The 20,000-nt window shown below is 48.1% G+C and overlaps 1 protein-coding gene across 3 annotated transcripts in view; it reads left to right on the top strand.

Moving 5' to 3' along the window:
* The window catches only part of LOC308167413 (transmembrane protein 150A-like), a 36,176-nt gene that overhangs the window by 11,521 nt on the left and 4,655 nt on the right, over nucleotides 1–20,000 (top strand). For all 3 annotated transcript variants that reach the window (XM_080541831.1, XM_080541830.1, XM_080541832.1), the window contains 3 exons: nucleotides 15–101; nucleotides 4,040–4,107; nucleotides 12,129–12,256. In XM_080541831.1, coding sequence (XP_080397957.1) covers nucleotides 15–101; nucleotides 4,040–4,107; nucleotides 12,129–12,256 — 283 coding nt within the window. The remainder of the gene's footprint in view (nucleotides 1–14; nucleotides 102–4,039; nucleotides 4,108–12,128; nucleotides 12,257–20,000) is intronic.

Below are 20,000 nucleotides of genomic sequence, written 5' to 3'. Positions count from 1 at the left end.
CTGTGTGTCTCTAGGCAGTATAACCAGTCGTGCGAGGAGAAGCTGACCCTGCAGAGAGGTCCTGTACTGTGCTGCACCCTGGACAACGTCCCTCTCATCAGGTCAGTACTGGGCTAGAGAACACCGTCAGATGGTCATTCTGTTTAGCTGTAGCTGTGACACACCCCAACTCTTACAGCCAAACTCCTATAGTACATCATGTTGCTTACTTGCGTGGAGTGGTAACTCTGTAAGCGGTAAGAGTTGTGTGAGTTATGTGAGATTATATGAGTTGTGCTCAGAGGCAGACGAAGTTACCCGTCACGTTTCACATCGTACACAACTCATATACACAACTCGTATAACTGTAAAAACACTCTACCACCCACAGAATTACCACTACTCCAAGCAAGTGAAATCTGCCTTCTTCTAACACGACGACTGCCAATGGCCCCTGGCTCTGAGCATAGCAACAAGCTATACTTTTTTCCTGCTGTGACTGGTGGATAGATGATTCACTTACTTAGTCAAATGTATTGATTGTAAGTCGCTTTGGGCAAAGGCGTCTGCTAAATGCCAAACATGTAAATGTAAATGTAAACAACATTTTGTACTAACTGTATATGAGTTTGGCTGTAAGAGTTGAGGTTTGCAGTGGTAAATGAATGATAAGAGTTGTGTTTGGAGTCAGGACTGCAGAGTCTCTCCCAATCTTCCGTCAGAGTGAAGACCCTTCTCTTCAGGCTACACCTTAACTGCTCCTCCTGAGACACCTACTACCCCCCAGCACTGTGTCTCCTGAGACATCTACTACCCCCCAGCACTGTGTCTCCTGAGACATCTACTACCCCCCAGCACTGTGTCTCCTGAGACATCTACTACCCCCCAGCACTGTGTCTCCTGAGACATCTACTACCCCCCAGCACTGTGTCTCCTGAGACACAGTCTATCATTCTTTCTTCTTCTATCACGACGACTGCCAATGGCCACTGGCCTGAGCTAGATTACTCTTCCTGCTACGACTGGTGGATAGATGATTCACTTACTTGTCAAATTACTCGATTGTAAGTCGCTTTGGAATAAGGCGTCTGCGAAATACCAAAAATTTAAATCGTTAGCCTCATAGCATAATTGCCTAAGTCATATTTTGGCCAAATTGAGATATCTGCCTAACTCTACTCTCCTAACACTGCTGATTCACTGTGCATTATTGCCTATGATGCCATCAGCCTATCAGAATGCTTGTTCCATTCCAAAGTCACTATCTGCCCAAGTCATCTCTTTGACATTTGGCATTTTTGACACTACATACAGAGATGGCTTGGCTGACCACAAGTGAAGCATGACTTTTGCTATGACAATTTGACAATTATGCTATGAGGCTAACGACATGTAAATGGGCTCTCTCCGTCCTATTCACTATACAATCTAATCTATCTCCGGGACACACTGTGACCAAGGTGACCAATCACAACAGGCCATGTGGAGAGCAGGGAGTTTGTGGTCTGTGGTGGAGCTTCTCTAAATCTCTATCATTATCATCTGTACCATTATCTTCATTGTCATGGTTGAGCTTTTCATATCCCTCCTTTCTCTTCCTCCTTTCTCTTCCTGTAACGTGTCTGCACACTCTTTTCACACCAACAGAATAACAGGAATAATGGCTACACACCTTGTCCTTGGCTGAGAAATGTGTGTGTGTGTGTGTGTGTGTGTGTGTGTGTGTATGTGTGTGTGTGTGTGTGTGTGTGTGTGTGTGTGTGTGCGTGTATTAGTGTGTGTGTGTGTGTGTGTGTGTGTGTGTATTAGTGTGTGTGTGTGTGTCTCCGTGTGTGTGTGTCTCCATTTGCGTGCGTGTGTCCATTTGCATGTGTACTGTATGCGTGTGTGTGTGAGAGAGAGAGAGGCTCATACTTATCCTTCTGGCACAGGAAGTATGCAGTACGTCTGTCTGTCTGTCTGTCTCTGTCTGTCTATCTGCCTGTCTGCCTGTCTGTCTGCCTGCCTGCCTGTCTGTCTGTCTGTCTGCTGCCTGCCTGTCTGCCTGTCTGTCTGTCTGCCTGTCTGTCTCTCTGTCTGTCTGTCTGTCTGTCTGCCGCCTGTCTGTCTCTATGTCTGTCTGTCTGTCTCTGTCTGTCTATCTGCCTGTCTGCCTGTCTGTCTGTCTGTCTGCCGCCTGTCTGCCTGTCTGTCTGTCTGTCAGAGAGGATAAGGCCTCTGGTCCCTGACAGGAAGTGAGGTCTTTGTTGTGGTTTAGAGGATCGTCCACCAGGGCCATATTCCACTAACGGTGGCTTAATATAGCTGCGCTATAATTAAATGCGGCGCTCAGGGACCTCGAGATTGGTATTCAAGCCTCAGGTGATTCCTCGAATGAGGATCAGCCTTGTGTCATCAGTGTTCACAGAAGACAGGCTTACAAATCTTCGATATGGGCGCGTGCACGCAGACATAAAAAGCCCTGAAGTGTCGATCTGTCGAAATGAAGATACTCCACTCTGCAGGGGTACTACATTTGCGCAGCATTCCGAATTATTGATTTTTATGAAAACGGAAAAATAAGATGTAAAATAGTGCAATACTGCCGCAATTAACAAGGCGAGGGAAATGGTTTGGCAAGAAATTGCTGACCGATTAAATGCGTAGGTCATACTAGCCCCAGTTATTGTTATGTTCATATTTTAATAAATGAATATTTACTACTGTGGTGATATCAGCAGCAGGCTACAAACCGTCATATCGCCACAATGGCCTAGTGGTATCGACCGCTGCCATAGGATTTATTCGTCATTTTATATCGGTGGTTCAAATCCCTCTTCAGGCGCACTTTTTACTGCATTTCGTTGTCTGAATCTAATCTAAAATCTCATCTAAAAAAGTATGTAGGCTATAAAATTATGGTGCAGGCTAATTTACAAGAACTGACACGATTACAATGGTGTTTGAAACCTTTGCATGAAATCTTCGGTTAAATGTAAAAAAAAAAAAATGAATGACTTAGTCAAGTCTCGAACACGCAACCTTTGGAACTCGAGTCCGCAGCCTTAACCACTATGCCAACCAGACCGCTGTGATGATAGCAATGCAAGTTGAGACAATTACTTCTTTTTTTTTTACACTCTTTTCTTTATCGATCTATCTATCACACTTTCAAAATATCAAGTTATCTATCACACAATCAAACTATCTATCGATCGATCACACTTTCAAAATATCAAATTATCTATCTATCACACAGTCAAACTATCTAATCAAACTATCTAATCTATCTATCTCGTGTGAAGTGGGAACTAATATTTCCTAAAAGACACATGAGGAACTTTCGTTCAGGGTTTAGTTTCCGCCTGTGAGCCTTTTTTGACGCACGGATGACTATAGCCTGTGTTTTAGCCTGGTCGGGACCAGGCTAATTATATCTGACTCAGAAGGAGCTCAACCAAGCAGCGAATTATTTGAGCCACATTGATGGCACCGAAAGCAAGCTAACATTTTCGAGGCTTAGAACTTTATCGAGGCTTAGAACTTTATCGAGCTTTGTGGAATATGGCCCAGGCCGTCAGACGTCCACATGCTGAGTCAGCAAACATCAAATGTTATCGTCCCTGCAGACACAGCTCATAACAACACGCTTGGCCTTGTTTACCAGAGCTATGTTTACACCTGTAGGTGACTGTGTGTGTGTCCGTATGGACGTTTACAGTACCAGTCAAAATCAAATCAAAATCAAATCAAGTTTTATTTGTATAGCGCATTTCTTACAAGATGCAACTCAATGCGCTTCACATAACAAACATTCTCAGTCAATCAATCAATCAATCAATCAATCAATCAATACTGACAGAGCCGCAAGCAGGCAAAAGTAAAAACCTGTACACGATGTTTGGACAGCCTTTACCATTCACTTGAATGAGGAAGTGTGTCTAAACTTTTGACTGGTACTGTACATGTATGTGTGCGTCAGATAATGTGTGGTTTGGTTTGGTTTCACACAATGTTACAATGTTACAATGCCCCCCCCCCCCCCCCCCCCCCACTCCCTCCCTCTGTGTTTCTATCACAGTAAATGCGGGACGCTTCCCCCTGAGAGCTGCTTCTTCAGTCTCATCTGCAGCACCGGGTCCTTCATGGGTAGGTTGATGTTATGACGTGTGAGGGGGTCAGGGGTCAGGCCTCATCACAGCCACTACAGGGTTTCCCACAGGGGTTTGTCAGGCTGTGTTGGGTGGTCTTCTGACCCTCTCGGGAAGTTTTAAACATTTTAAAAGTGAAATGCATCAATCTGGTGGCACTTTGAAAGGAACAATTAAGAGGACAGATAGATCTATGGAAAAAACCTTGTGTTCTTGTCAACAATTTTGTGCTCTAGTAAACAATTTGGTCAAAACACGACATTGACAGCGTGTACAAGGTTCTCCAACACTTTCCCCCAACAGCGCGAGCAAGGTTCTCGCTCCCTACACGGGCTGTGCGCTGACATACAGAAGTAGTCTTAAGTGTGTGAGTGTGTGACGTTATAAAACTGTGGCTGCGCCGCCACAGTCTAGGTCATTAATGGGAAACAATGCATTATGAGTAGACTGCTGTTCCTCTCATCTTGGACAGCCCCCCACGCCTGTTCTGTGGTGAATGCCTCAATGTTGTGAATGCCCCTGTGTACAGGACCTCTCCCACCACTCCTGTTGTTTACACCCAGGTCTGTGAAATGTTCCCACTGTCGTGTCATCCCTCATGTCCTACCGCCCTGTACCTCCTCCTGTGTGTGTGTGTGTGTGTGAGTGTGAGTGTGAGTGTGAGTGTGAGTGTGAGTGTGAGTGTGAGTGTGTGAGTGTGTGAGTGTGTGAGTGTGTGAGTGTGAGTGTGAGTGTTAGTGTGAGTGTGAGTGTGAGTGTGAGTGTGAGTGTGAGTGTGTGAGTGTGAGTGTGAGTGTGAGTGTGTGAGTGTGAGTGTGAGTGTCTGTGTGTGTGTGTGTGTGTGTGTGTGTGTGTCTCTCACCCATCACCTCTGTCACCCATCTCACCCCTCTCACCCCCCTCTCACCCTGTCACCCCTCAGTGCAGTGAACGCTCCTCCGTGTCCCTGACATGTCCCTGTGTGGGCCCCATCCTGGCCCTTTGTTCACTGTGGTCTATAAGCAGCAGCCTGACCCCTGGCCAAACCCTCTTCAAACCAGCTATTATTGGTTGTTTTGTTCAGGGTTCAAAGCTCAAAAAGAGTGTAGAGTTTATTTGGGTTGTTTATTTTGGGGGGGGGGGGCAAATTATGTTTTTATAACCTTTTGCCTGTCCAAGAATTGACCATAGAAGGACTAAATTGGAAGCCCAAAGCAGTCTGTGATTATCTTATTAAAGCCAAAGCTGGTAGAGTTTCCCCATTCAGGTTGGGTGTAGTGTGTCTAACTCTGTGCCACGGGAACACACACAGTATGAAAATAGACCCTTCTGGGTACATCACAAGGACACAAGAAAGGGAATTGTACTGTATGTGTGTGTTTTCATAATTCCTGGAGTCTCTTAACTAGAACAGGCATGAGTGGAGTCATTTGAGTACCAACAAATGTATACCTTTGCAGTTGGATCAAATTTCAGGACCCTCCTTTCATGACTTTTCCTAGATTATGTGCGTTCTACCACCCGGTATCCTTACATTTTCAAAATCACATCAGTATAAGCTAGGATAAAGCTATTTTGCAGTTTTTCTGTGTAGGAGGTAGGCTAATTTACAAGACGCGCCAACTAGTGGTCGTTGTGTGTAAATAGCAGCTTCCCATTGTGAAGTCTATGGTCATTTGACCCCTGGGGCGGCTCTTATAGTAGGTAAAAAAGGCACGGCTGTTCTAGTGTTAACTATGGACCAGCCAGACAATTGATATCCTCACATAACAAAACACAAGTTTCGTTGAGTTCAAAGTGACAACGGGCTGGTTTTGAAGTGGTGCTTAGTTACATAACATTCTTATCAAGCTGTCCATTTTGATGCCCCCCATGGTGGAGTTTGTTTGGACAAAGCTTTCTCATGTCGTCGTGTCGCGGTCAGAAGAATGCAACACAAAGTGCCAGTGATCACGTACACACACACGTACACACACACACGTACACACATACACACACTCCAACAACACAAACATCGGAGGGGCTGTGGCTCAGGAGGTAGAGCCGGCGTCTAACGATCGCAAGGTCGGCAGGTTGGCGGTTTTGAACCCGGGCTGGCAACATGTCGAGGTGTCCTCGGGCAAGACACTGAACCCCAAATTGCTCCCAATGATCGGGCCGGCGCCTTGCATGGTAGCTTGCTGCCATTGGTGTGTGAATGTGTGTGTGAATGGGTGAATGAGAAGCCGTTGTAAAGAGCTTTGGAATAAGGCGCTATATAAGTCAGTCTATATAAGTCACTCCATTTACAAACCACTAAAACCACTGGTTAGGCTGGAGAAGAGTTTTGGTCCCACTTTAAAAAGAAATAAAACAACAACAAAAAAACAGCCCCTCACAGCCCCTATTAATTAGTCATGGAATTATTCACAAATCATTTGTAAGCAAATGTCATGCTACTGTATATAGAAGGAGGCAACGATTTAAGAGTTTTGCTCATGAATGATTTGTGAAGCGTTTGCCCCATGAAGGCTTCACAAAGGCTTAAATAGTCGTTTGTTTTGGAGGAACCAGCCGGGTTAATGAACTACAGTGGCCTGCTGAACACACCACCCAGAGAGACACAACACTGTTACACTGTGGCTCTCTATGCACCATAATCACCGAGTCAGACCAGTTTAGAGAGGCAGGTAGTCTAGGGGTTAGAGAGGCAGGTAGTCTAGAGGTTAGAGAGGCAGGTAGCCTAGGGGTTAGAGAGGCAGGTAGCCTAGGGGTTAGAGAGGCAGGTAGCCTAGGGGTTAGAGAGGCAGGTAGTCTAGAGGTTAGAGAGGCAGGTAGTCTAGGGGTTAGAGAGGCAGGTAGCCTAGAGGTTAGAGAGGAAGGTAGTCTAGAGGTTAGAGAGGCAGGTAGTCTAGGGGTTAGAGAGGCAGGTAGCCTAGAGGTTAGAGAGGCAGGTAGTCTAGAGGTTAGAGAGGCAGAGAGGCAGGTAGTCTAGAGGTTAGAGAGGCAGGTAGCCTAGAGGTTAGAGAGGCAGGTAGTCTAGAGGTTAGAGAGGCAGGTAGTCTAGAGGTTAGAGAGGCAGGTAGTCTAGAGGTTAGAGAGGCAGGTAGTCTAGAGGTTAGAGAGGCAGGTAGTCTAGAGGTTAGAGAGGCAGGTAGCCTAGAGGTTAGAGAGGCAGGTAGCCTAGAGGTTAGAGAGGCAGGTAGTCTAGAGGTTAGAGAGGCAGGTAGTCTAGAGGTTAGAGAGGCAGGTAGTCTAGAGGTTAGAGAGGCAGGTAGCCTAGAGGTTAGAGAGGCAGGTAGTCTAGAGGTTAGAGAGGCAGGTAGTCTAGAGGTTACAGAGGCAGGTAGCCTAGAGGTTAGAGAGGCAGGTGGTCTAGAGGTTAGAGAGGCAGGTAGCCTAGAGGTTAGAGAGGCAGGTAGCCTAGGAGTTAGAGAGGCAGGTAGCCTAGAGGTTAGAGAGGCAGGTAGCCTGGAGTTTTTTAAATATTTTTTTTACCTTTATTTATACAGGTAAAAAACACATTGAGACCCAAGGGCTCATTTTCAAGTGTGACCTGTTCACAGGCATACAACATCCACCACAAACAAATGCAATACAAAACCTGGCCTACATAGTCTAAAAACTAAACTAAAAACGACATAGTCTAAAACTAAAACTAGTCTAAAATAGTCTAAGATAATCGAAACTTTCCGTCAATATACTAGACTAAAACTAAACTAAAACTACATAGTCTAAAACTAAAACTAGTCTAAAACAGTCTAAGATAATCTAAAACTAAACTAAAACTACAAAAACCTAAAACTAGACAGCTAAAGATCTAGGGACAGGGAGGGTCAGTAATGGGCAAAAGGGAGGGTCAACTTAATAGCAAGAACAAATCATGGACTTGCACTGTATGCCTCTCAGCAAGAGCTTGAAACTGGAAAGAGGGATCAGCTGAGACAGTTTCAGACTCTGCTGTAATGAATTCCAAGAGGAAGGGGCTGCAAATGAGAACGCCTTTTTGCCTTTCATGGTCCGGACCAAGGGGATGGAGTATGTGATGATGTCCTGTGTGCGAAGGCCGTAGACGGATTGCTTGCGTGACAGGTGGTTAGAAAGGTAGGAGGGGAGCAGACCAAGGATGGATTTGTAAATGAAAGTATACCAGTGAAGGGTTCGGCGGATAGAGAGAGATGACCAGTTAACCAGAGAGTATAGCACACAGTGATGTATAAGGGGTTTACAGCCTGTTATGAATCTTAACGCGCCATGGTAAAATGTTGAAGAGAGGTAGCAGAGGCATTCATGTACAAGACATCACCGGTTAGGTGATTAGGTTAGAGAGGCCGGCCAGCAATCGATAGGTCGCTGGTTCGATCCCCGCCCCAGGAGGGAGCCGGATGCTGGCATCATAGAGTTTTGTCGCACTGTCAAATTCGTGCCTTTTCCCATTCAAAATGAATGGAATCGAATTTTCGCCGTGCGATTAAAATCGCTGCCGTGTGTGTTGAAATGCGATGTTCTCATAGACTTCCATTCAAACTTCAAAATGGAATGTTGACGCGCAACAGAAATCGCACGCTGTGTGCAGAGCCCTTAAGAGTACAGGAAGTGCGCGGTAACATCGGGTGCGTTCATAGATTCGCTCTGGAAATCTGATCAGCGCTCACGGAATGGCTCTTCTCCAATCAAATCACTCGGTCGCTCTATGACGTTGTACCCCGTGTGCGCTCCGACGCTCTCAGAGCGATTTTAGGAACGCACCCGTCGTCAAAAAAAACTGACTTCCGTGTAATGTAACAAGAAATCCCATGGGAATTTCGTTTCCCTAGTGGTGGTATTTGATGAAACGATGGTGTATAAAACGTTTACTCGCATATAAAGACATAACACAGACACATAGAGTCTAGTACAGTATAAAGACATAACACAGACACATATGGAGTCTAGTACTGTATAAAGTTACAGACGCATATCTGTTTTTGTTAAAATGTTAAATATGGTCTTTTACGAAAAGAAGTAGCCTAGTAAAAAGTAGGCTCAAAGCACTTTTATCCCAATGCACTTTTTTGTTGTAGGCCTACAAAGATTTTCTTTCAGCAGCTATTCAGGGAAAACAAAAACATTTAATTTGACAGATTTATTTTATTTATTGTGCTTTGTTGGTATAGACTGATGTCTGCTGGAATGTTCAATAAAAGTTATTTTTTTTCAATCTCAATTTCTTTCTTTGAGAAGCATGAATAAAAAGCTAAATGTATTTAGTTTATGCAATGATAAAATTAAAAACTGCCGATACACATTCGGTATTCGGTATTCGGTATTCGGCCAAGTGTTTCCTTAAATTCGGCTTCGGCCTCGGCCAAGAATTTTCATTTCGGTGCATCCCTAGAGTACAGGGCATCGCTCACCACAGCACTTTGTGTTTCTTATAGGTTCTTCTGAGAAAAGGCTGGAAGGCAGTGTGTGTTTAAAACGGCCATTAACCTGTCTCTCTCTGCTGTTTTCCCTGTGGGTGTAATACTGTATATCTCATAGGCTGGCAGTGGAGTGTGTTGCTGTACTCCCTAGTAGTTTATGACTTCTGGTTCATAACCAAGAGATGGTTGAACTGTTTAACGTTTGTTATTCATTCTTCAACAAGTAAGAAATGTCGTAAATATCATTCATTTTCAATTTCTTAAACAACATGTTTCATCCATTGAGCCCAGTTCTTATGGACTTCCATGCCACATGTTTTTTTGAAAAATAATTTCATAAACGGGACGTAGGAATTCAAACATTGACTCCTCGGACGAAGATTGCAACAGTGTTCTCCTCTGTGCCGTGTACTGTCAATGACCCTGAAAGTATAAACAAACCCAGCGTGGCTATTGGTTAACAGAGACTGTGATGTCATCAGATGTCATCGGAGATCTGTCGTTAACGAGAGAGGAAGGTCAGGGTTCGGGGGTCGTAGAGAACAGGACACACGGTCATGTTTACTGTTTCTAGTGGAAGTCGCCACACTCTGAACTTCAGCTCCTGTTGTGTTTGAATCACTTCAAGAGTCAGGGTGTGGACGCACACACACACACACACACACACACACACACACACACACACACACAGACACACACCTTCGGAAATCAGGCTCACTTAAAAGCTTTCCCCATTTCCCCAAAGCTTTTCCCTCCCCCAACAAAACAAACCAAACTGGTGTTTGAGGACATGCAGTACTGTGAGAGTGTGTTTAGCAGTGCGGCGTGGTGTGAGCTGTGATAGGAAGGATGATAATGGAGGTCAGACCCCCCACAGACCCCCACACACCCCCAGACACCCCCAAAGACCCCCACAGACCCCCACACACCCGCACAGACCCCCAGACACCCGCACAGACCCCCACACACCCGCACAGACCCCCAGACACCCGCACAGACCCCCAGACACCCGCACAGACCCCCAGACACCCCCACAGACCCCCACACACCCGCACAGACCCCCAGACACCCCCACAGACCCCCACACACCACCACAGACACCCACACACCCGCACAGACCCCAACACACCCCCACAGACCCCCACACACCCCCATACACCCCCACAGACCCCCAAACACCCCCACAGACCAGCGAGGTCACCCCCCTCTCTGTGTCCTAACCAGCGAGTCCACCAACAAATCAGGCAAACATGTTAGCACACTGATGCTTCATCATCAAAGGGATGGACTGTGCACACGTGCACACACGCACACATACGTGCGCACACACACACACACACACACACACACACACACACACACACACACACATACGGGTACATACACACACACACACATACATACGGGTATACATACACACACACACACGCACGCACACACACACAACACACACACATTCTGCGGTGTGATGGGCCCCAGATGTGAACACACCACGTTCATCAGACGGGATTGTGGGAGAACAGTTTGCTGCTGTTGGAACTGTTCTGTCTGCTGCAGCAGTGAACTCTCGATCGGCCGGTTCGGTAAACATCCAGCAGGAATCTGCACACACTGTGATTCTCCACATCCCGCCAGGCCTCGGCCCAGGACGTGAGCATGTGCAGTCCTCGCTACGCTAGCTGAGCCCTTCTCAACGTACCACTCTGGCAAGCGGGAGAAACATTCGTCACAGACAAATCCTCCTCCAAGAACTACAGGGGGAGCGTTTTCTAGAAGGAGCATTTTCTAGAAGGAGCGTTTTCTAGAAGGAGCGTTTTCTAGAAGGAGCGTTTTCTAGAAGGAGTGTTTTGTAGAAGGAGCGTTTTCTAGAAGGAGCGTTTTCTAGAAGGAGCGTTTTCTAGGAGGAGTGTTTTCTAGAAGGAGCATTTTCTAGAAGGAGGATTTTCTAGAAGGAGGATTTTCTAGAAGGAGCATTTTCTAGAAGGAGCATTTTCTAGAAGGAGGATTTTCTAGAAGGAGCGTTTTCTAGAAGGAGGATTTTCTAGAAGGAGTGTTTTCTAGAAGGAGGATTTTCTAGAAGGAGGATTTTCGAGAAGGAGCGTTTTCTAGAAGGAGTGTTTTCTTCTAGCCTTTTCTTTTGTGACAGACTTAATGAAAAGCTCAGTGGCTTGTGATCGACGAGGAGGGTAAACGAGCGCTCTGAATCTGGTCCAGGGGGAATGTCCCGTGGGGTAAATTACCAGGCGCCTTTTTTTTTTAAGCACTTTGTTGTTGTTTTACGAACGAACGTTCCTGTTAAAGAAGATAATCCAGCCCTAGCAACTGGGAACAGGAAGTGTCAGTCAAAGGAGGGAAACTGGGAGAATGCCCAAGAAATAAACAACTTAAGTGTCTCTGACTGCAATTCTGAGAAGTTGGTGTGTGTGTTGGTGTGTGTGTGTGTGTGACCAGTGTACTACATCTGACTATAAATATTCCCTCTAACCTCTTTGTTTGTGTTCTTGTCTCTCTCCCCCTCCCTCTCTCTCCTTCCCCCTCCTCTCCTCCTCCTCTCCTTCTCTCTCTCCCCCTCCCCTTCTCTCTCCCCCTCCCTTTCTCTCTCTCTCTCTCTCTCTCTCTCTCTCTCTATCTCTCTCTCCCCCCCCCCCTCCCCCAGTGGTCCTGATAGGCCTGCTGAGGTATGCCCATGTGATAGAGAAGCATCAGAACTGTGTGTTGAACACGGCGGGCCTCTCCACCTGCTGGATCTGTGCTGCCGGACTCATCATGGTGGGGAACTTCCAGGTAAGACCTCACCTGTCACCTGACCTGTCACCTGACCTCTCACCTGTCACCTGACCTGTCACCTGACCTCTCACCTGTCACCTGACCTGTCACCTGACCTGTCACCTGACCTGTCACCTCACCTGTCACCTGACCTGTCACCTGACCTCTCACCTCTCACCTGTCACCTGACCTGTCACTTGTCACCTCATTTACATTTTTGGCATTTAGCAGACGCCTTATTCCAAAGCGACTTACAATCAATACATTTGAGTGCTAAGCATGTGAATCATAAGTCCACCATTTGTGGCAGGAAGAGTAATCTAGCTCAGGCCCGGGGCCACTGATAGAAGGAGAAACCTTCTTCTACCGCCTTTTTTTTTTTTTTAATACTGGAGGAACAGAGAAGCAGTACAAAGGGGGCGATAGAAGTTCTTAGGGACACAGTAGAGGGGAAAGCGGGCGTCTTTAGGAGACGTAGTGCTGAGGGGCAGAAGATGTCTCAGGAGGAGCAGTTAAGGTGTAACCTGAAGAGGTGGGTCTTCAGTCTACGACGGAAGATGGGTAGTGACTCTGCCGTTCTGACAGCCGTGGGGAGCTCATTCCACCAGCGTGGAGCCAGAGTTGTGAAGAGACGTGATCGGGCAGCACGACTGCTGTGCAGAGGTGGTGGGGCCAGTCGGCCAGCCGAGGTGGAGGAGCGGGCTGGAGTTTGGGGGGTTACCATTTCCTTCAGGTAGGCAGGGGCTGTCCCTTTAGCTGCCTGATATGCAAGCACCAGGGTCTTGAATCGGATGCGAGCTGCTACCGGGAGCCAGTGCAGGGTGCGAAGGAGAGGGGTGACATGAGAGTATTTGGGGAGGTTGAATACCAGACGTGCAGCAGCGTTCTGGATGAGCTGCAGAGGTCTAATGGCGTAGGCGGGGAGACCAGCCAGGAGTACGTTGCAGTAATCCAGGCGGGAGATGACCAGTGCCTGGGTCAAGAGTTGCGCTGCCTCTCTGGTAAGGAATGGTCGTATCCTTCTGATGTTGTAGAGGAAGAATCTGCAGGAGCGAGCCGTTGCTGCAATGTTCTCCGCACAGGATAGTCGGTTATCCAAGATCACTCCAAGATTCTTGGCTGTCAGGGAGGGGGTTACAGTAGAGTTCTCCACTGTGATAGAGAAGTCTTGGAGAGGGCAGGCTTTCCCGGGGATGAAGAGGAGCTCGGTCTTGTTAAGATTGAGCTTGAGATGGTGGTCAGCCATCCAAGTTGAAATGTCAGCGAGACATGCAGAGATACGGGTTGCCACGTGTACATCAGACGGGGGGAAGGACAGGAAGAGTTGAGTGTCGTCTGCGTAGCTGTGGTAGGAGAGCCCGTGTGAAGAGATTACCGAGCCAAGAGACTTGGTGTAGAGAGAGAAAAGTAGGGGCCCTAGGACAGAACCCTGGGGTACCCCAGTGGAGAGGGTTCGTGGAGAAGACAGCGATTCTCTCCAGGTCACCTGGTAGGAGCGGCCCGCCAGGTAGGAAGAAAACCAGGAGTGTGCGGTGCCAGAGATGCCCAGTTCTGATAGGATGGAGAGAAGGATCTGGTGATTGACTGTGTCGAAGGCAGCAGACAGGTCAAGGAGAATGAGAACAGAGGAGAGGGAGGAAGCTTGGGCAGAGTGGAGGGCTTCTGTGACAGCAAGGAGCGCAGTCTCAGTGGAGTGCCCAGCCTTGAAGCCGGATTGGTGGGGGTCTAAGTGTTCCATCTTCCGGAGATAGTCAGTCAGTTGTTTGGAAGGGAAGGAGAGAAGGGATACAGGTCTGTAATTGTGGACAGATGAAGGGTCAAGGGTAGGTTTCTTGAGGAGGGGCTTGACTCTGGCTATTTTGAAGGCCGCTGGGACAGATCCTGTGGATAGGGAGGAGTTGATTAGGGTGGTAAGGTAAGGAAGGATGTCGGTGGAAATGGATTGGAGAAGAGGGGAGGGGATGGGATCAAGAGGGCATGTGGTTGCCCGCTTTGATGTGATAAGTGTGAGAATCTCATCGGGGGAGAGGGGGGGAAAAGATGACAAGCCAGAGACCGAGTGTCGAGGAGAGTGTTTGGAAGGGGTGTTAGCATCGTTAGTAGGAGGAGGGAGAGGTGGGGGGGAAAAGGTGCTGCTGATGTCATCACCTGACCTGTCACCTGACCTCTCACCTGTCACCTGACCTCTCACCTGACCTCTCACCTCTCACCTGACCTGTCACCTGACCTGTCACCTGACCTCTCACCTGTCACCTCTCACCTGACCTCTCACCTGTCACCTGACCTGTCACCTGACCTCTCACCTCTCACCTGACATGTCACCAGACCTCTCACCTGTCACCTGACCTCTCACCTGTCACCTGACCTCTCACCTGTCACCTGACCTGTCCTCTCACCTCTCACCTGACACCTGACCTGTCACCTGACCTGTCACCTCTCACCTGTCACCTGACCTGTCACCTGACCTGTCACCTCTCACCTGTCACCTGACCTGTCACCTGACCTCTCACCTGACACCTGACCTGTCACCTGACCTGTCACCTGACCTCTCACCTGACCTCTCACCTGACCTCTCACCTGACACCTGACCTGTCCTCTCACCTGTCACCTGACCTGTCACCTGTCACCTGACCTCTCACCTGTCACCTCTCACCTGTCTCCTTCCCCCACAGTCTCCCCCATAATCTCCCACGACTCACCCATATTCTTTCCAAAGTCACCCAGTCTCCCCCACAGTCTCCCCCCAAAATGGGTGAGTCCTGAGTTTGGATTTGACTCCCGAAGCAGGGTTTGCATTGTAGCCAGGTGAGGCAGGGTTTGCATTGTAGCCAGGTGAAGCAGGGTTTGCATTGTAGCCAGGTGAAGCAGGTGTAGCGTTGTAGCCAGGTGAAGCAGGCGTAGCGTTGTAGCCAGGTGAAGCAGGGTTTGCATTGTAGCCAGGTGAAGCAGGTGTAGCGTTGTAGCCAGGTGAAGCAGGGTTTGCATTGTAGCCAGGTGAAGCAGGCGTAGCGTTGTAGCCAGGTGAAGCAGGGTTTGCATTGTAGCCAGGTGAAGCAGGTGTAGCGTTGTAGCCAGGTGAAGCAGGGTTTGCATTGTAGCCAGGTGAAGCTGTGATGTGATAAGTGTGAGAATCTCATCGGGGGAGAGGGGGGAAAAAGATGACAAGCCAGAGACCGAGTGTCGAGGAGAGAGTTTGGAAGGGGTGTTAGCATCGTTAGTAGGAGGAGGGAGAGGTGGGGGGGAAAAGGTGCTGCTGATGTCATCACCTGACCTCTCACCTGTCACCTGACCTCTCACCTGACCTCTCACCTCTCACCTGACCTGTCACCTGACCTGTCACCTGACCTCTCACCTGTCACCTCTCACCTGACCTGTCACCTGACCTCTCACCTGTCACCTGACCTCTCACCTCTCACCTGTCACCTGACCTGTCACCTGACCTCTCACCTGTCACCTGACCTCTCACCTCTCACCTGACCTCTCACCTGACCTCTCACCTGTCACCTGACCTGTCACCTGACCTCTCACCTCTCACCTGACACCTGACCTGTCACCTGACCTCTCACCTGTCACCTGACCTGTCACCTGACCTGTCACCTGACCTCTCACCTCTCACCTGACACCTGACCTGTCACCTGACCTCTCACCTCACCTGTCACCTGACCTCTCACCTCTCATCTGACACCTGACCTGTCACCTGACCTCTCACCTGACCTCTCACCTGTCACCTGACCTGTCACCTGACCTCTCACCTCTCACCTGACACCTGACCTGTCACCTGACCTCTCACCTGACCTGTCACCTCTCACCTGACCTGTCACCTGACCTCTCACCTGTCACCTGACCTGTCACCTGACCTCTCACCTCTCACCTGACCTCTCACCTGACCTGTCACCTCTCACCTGACCTGTCACCTGACATCTCACCTGTCACCTGACCTGTCACCTGACCTCTCACCTCTCACCTGACCTGTCACCTGACCTCTCACCTGACCTGTCACCTGACCTCTCACCTCTCACCTCTCACCTGACCTGTCACCTGACATCTCACCTGACCTCTCACCTGTCACCTGACCTCTCACCTGTCACCTGACCTCTCACCTGACACCTGACCTGTCACCTGACCTCTCACCTGACACCTGACCTGTCACCTGACCTCTCACCTGACACCTGACCTGTCACCTGACCTCTCACCTGACCTGTCACCTGACCTGTCACCTCTCACCTGTCTCCTTCCCCCACAGTCTCCCCCATAATCTCCCACGACTCACCCATATTCTTTCCAAAGTCACCCAGTCTCCCCCACAGTCTCCCCCCAAAATGGGTGAGTCCTGAGTTTGGATTTGACTCCTGAAGCAGGGTTTGCATTGTAGCCAGGTGAAGCAGGGTTTGCATTGTAGCCAGGTGAAGCAGGGTTTGCATTGTAGCCAGGTGAAGCAGGCGTAGCGTTGTAGCCAGGTGAAGCAGGGTTTGCATTGTAGCCAGGTGAAGCAGGTGTAGCGTTGTAGCCAGGTGAAGCAGGTGTAGCGTTGTAGCCAGGTGAAGCAGGTGTAGCAATGTAGCCAGGTGAAGCAGGGTTTGCATTGTAGCCAGGTGAAGCAGGGTTTGCATTGTAGCCAGGTGTAGCGTTGTAGCCAGGTGAAGCAGGTGTAGCGTTGTAGCCAGGTGAAGCAGGTGTAGCGTTGTAGCCAGGTGAAGCAGGTGTAGCGTTGTAGCCAGGTGAAGCAGGTGTAGCGTTGTAGCCAGGTGAAGCAGGTGTAGCGTTGTAGCCAGCCAATACTACGGCAGCTCACATTTTCTAGGTAACAGAGCACATGACTACTGTATCCTGTGAGATTGCATAACACTCTTGCTACTATTATATAAAAACAACATTTATTTACATCCATAAAAAGCTCCCGCTAATTATCTTACCGTTGTGGTTTTCACTCCATCCGGCCTTTGTTAATCACAATGACTCTATTGAAGCCACGCTGTGCTGAGGCTTTTGATGTTACTAGGAGGTGTGTGTGTGTGTGTGTGTGTGTGTGTGTGTGTGTGCTGTTACACGTGATTGTGATCGTTGTGAACAAGGTATTTAAGGACACTTAATGAAAATCACACATTTCATCGGTTTATTTTTTACTTAATGACCAAATGAATCCAAACAGAGGAGGCCTGTCCAGTATAATGACTGAGCCTGTAAGATCTAGTTCCACCCTGTGTGTTTTCTTTCATTGGAGGGTTCGCCAATCCAACATGGAGGGCCTCCTGCTAAGGTAAACACTCGTCTCTCTCTCTTCAAGCTGACAGAGTACTCTTCCTTCCAGCACCACCCACAGTCTCCCCCAAACTTCCCACCCGGCTCCTATTTCCTTGTTCGAGGCAGAGATGCGCACCGCTAAACCACATCTCCCCCTGGTGATTCACTGCCTGTCAGGATCCAGAGAGGAGCAGGACAACGGTTCCAGAACCTATTCTATTACTGCTACAGAGGAGTTCCACACTTCTACACATTTTGCCATTTAGCAGACAACGCTTTTAATCCAAAGCAATTTACAATGATAGATTACAGGGACGTTGCCCCTGGAGTAATTGAGGGCTACGTGTCTTACTCAAGGGCACACTAGTGGTGGTGTTCCCGGGCGGGATTTGAACTGACAACCTTCCGATCAGCAGTCCAACTCACTATCCACTAGACCAGTGGTATTCAACCCTCTCCTCGGGGCGCCCCAGCCGCTCCACATGTTTCATCTGTTCCACCACCAGCTCACCTAATTCAACTAATCAAGTACAAACCATAATTGCTTTGTACTTGATTAGTTGAATCAAACCATAATTGCTTTGTACTTGATTAGTTGAATCAAACCATAATTGCTTTGTACTTGATTAGTTGAATCGAACCATAATTGCTTGATTAGTTGAATCAGGTGTGCTGGTGGTGGAACAGATCAGACATGTGGTGAGGCTGGGGCGCCCCGAGGAGAGGGTTGAGAACCACTGCACGAGACCACCACTACCCAGCAGATTCTTCAGATTCTGCAGTTCTACAGTTTTAGTTTTACAGATCTACATTTCTAAATTTCTACAGATCTACAGTTCTACAGATTACAGTTCTACAGTTCTACAGATCTACAGTTCTAGTTCTACAGTTCTAGTTCTACAGTTCTACTTCTACAGTTCTAGTTCTACAGTACTACAGTTCTACAGTTCTACAGTTCTACAGTTCTAGTTCTACAGTTCTACAGTTCTACAGTTCTAGTTCTACAGTTCTACAGTTCTACAGTTCTAGTTCTACAGTTCTACAGTTCTACAGTTCTAGTTCTACAGTTCTAGTTCTACAGTTCTACAGTTCTACAGTTCTAGTTCTACAGTTCTAGTTCTACAGTTCTACAGTTCTACAGTTCTACAGTTCTACAGTTCTAGTTCTACAGTTCTACAGTTCTACAGGGCCTCCAGCTGTACTATACTATTAGGGCTTTCACACCGGCAAAGAACCGTGCCGTCTGGAACCGGGCGGCGCGTTCAGACCGAAGCTCAATTGGTTCGGAACCTGAAAAGTTGGTTCGCAGCGGGCACCAAAAAATAGTGGTTCTCAAGCGCGAACCAAAACGTAGAACAGTCACGTCGTCAGTGGGTGTGTCCTATTCTAGGCTGCAGAGACCAGCAAGGAGGAAGTAGACAAAATGTAATCTAATCTAAATCTAATCATTAGTGATCAAAAACAATATCAAAAGTGTCATTATTCTCTCTATCTTCCTCACATGCTCAGCAAACACACACACGCACACGCGCGCGGACATGCGCGAACGCGAATTTCGTAAGCCATTTCTATTCCAGTAATGGAGCAGCTGATTAGTAAAAGAACGCATATAGAAAGTCTTTTGTTTTGTTTCACAGAAAATTGTGTTTATTTCAGATACTTTAGTAGTGGAAGATATTATCCTCTTTTCCAGTGAAGTAGTTGCCATCTAGTTGTGAATTGTTTTGTTTATCCCGCCCCTTCATCACCCAGCGTTGATGACGCGGATGGTTCAGGTTACACTGGTATGAACGCGGGCTCGTTCGCCAGACAGCACCAAGGTTCAGAGGTTTCCGAACGCGAACCGGCACGGTTCTTTGCCGGTGTGAAAGCCCTATGAGTGAACCCTGAGTGCTCCGCCCCTCTGTCTCTGTGCGTGGTCTCGTTGAGAAACGCCCTTGCCCTGGTGTGGTCTCACCCCGCCTCAGAGCCACCAGACCCTGCGGTCACACACACACACACACACACACACACACACACTGCGGTCACACACAGCTCTTTGTAGGTCTTCCAAACACGTCTCTCTTGATGTTCTTCTGGGAGTTCGACAGCAAGGCCAAGCCTGTGGACTGGAATGAACTCCTAAACATGAGGGGTTTTGCCTGCGGTGTGTGTCAGTGTGTGTGTGTGTGTGTGTGTGTGTGTGTGTGCATGTGCATGGTAGCTTGCCACCATTGGTGTGTGAGTGTGTGTGTGAACGGGTGAACGAGAGGCCGTTGTAAAGCACTTTGGAATAAGGCGCTATATAAGTGTATCTATATAAGTATATATAACTATATAAGTCAGTCCATTTACCATTTCACTGAGACACTGCTGGGTCTCTGACAGTCCGTCTACGGTCATATCCTTCCTAGTCTTTCTTACTCTGCTTTTTTAAACAATGGCTGAGCCTGGAGTTAAACTCTGCTGTGGCTTCCTTGTAAACATGCGTCGGGGAAGTGTGTGTGTGTGTGTGTGTGGTCCCAGGGGACCTGTGTGAACA

This window comes from Nansenia antarctica, assembly GCF_963989245.1.
Source record: "Nansenia antarctica genome assembly, chromosome: 11".
Classification (NCBI taxonomy): domain Eukaryota; kingdom Metazoa; phylum Chordata; class Actinopteri; order Argentiniformes; family Microstomatidae; genus Nansenia; species Nansenia antarctica.
Note: the sequence above shows the minus strand (reverse complement) of the source record. Positions and strands in the feature narration are given on the sequence as shown.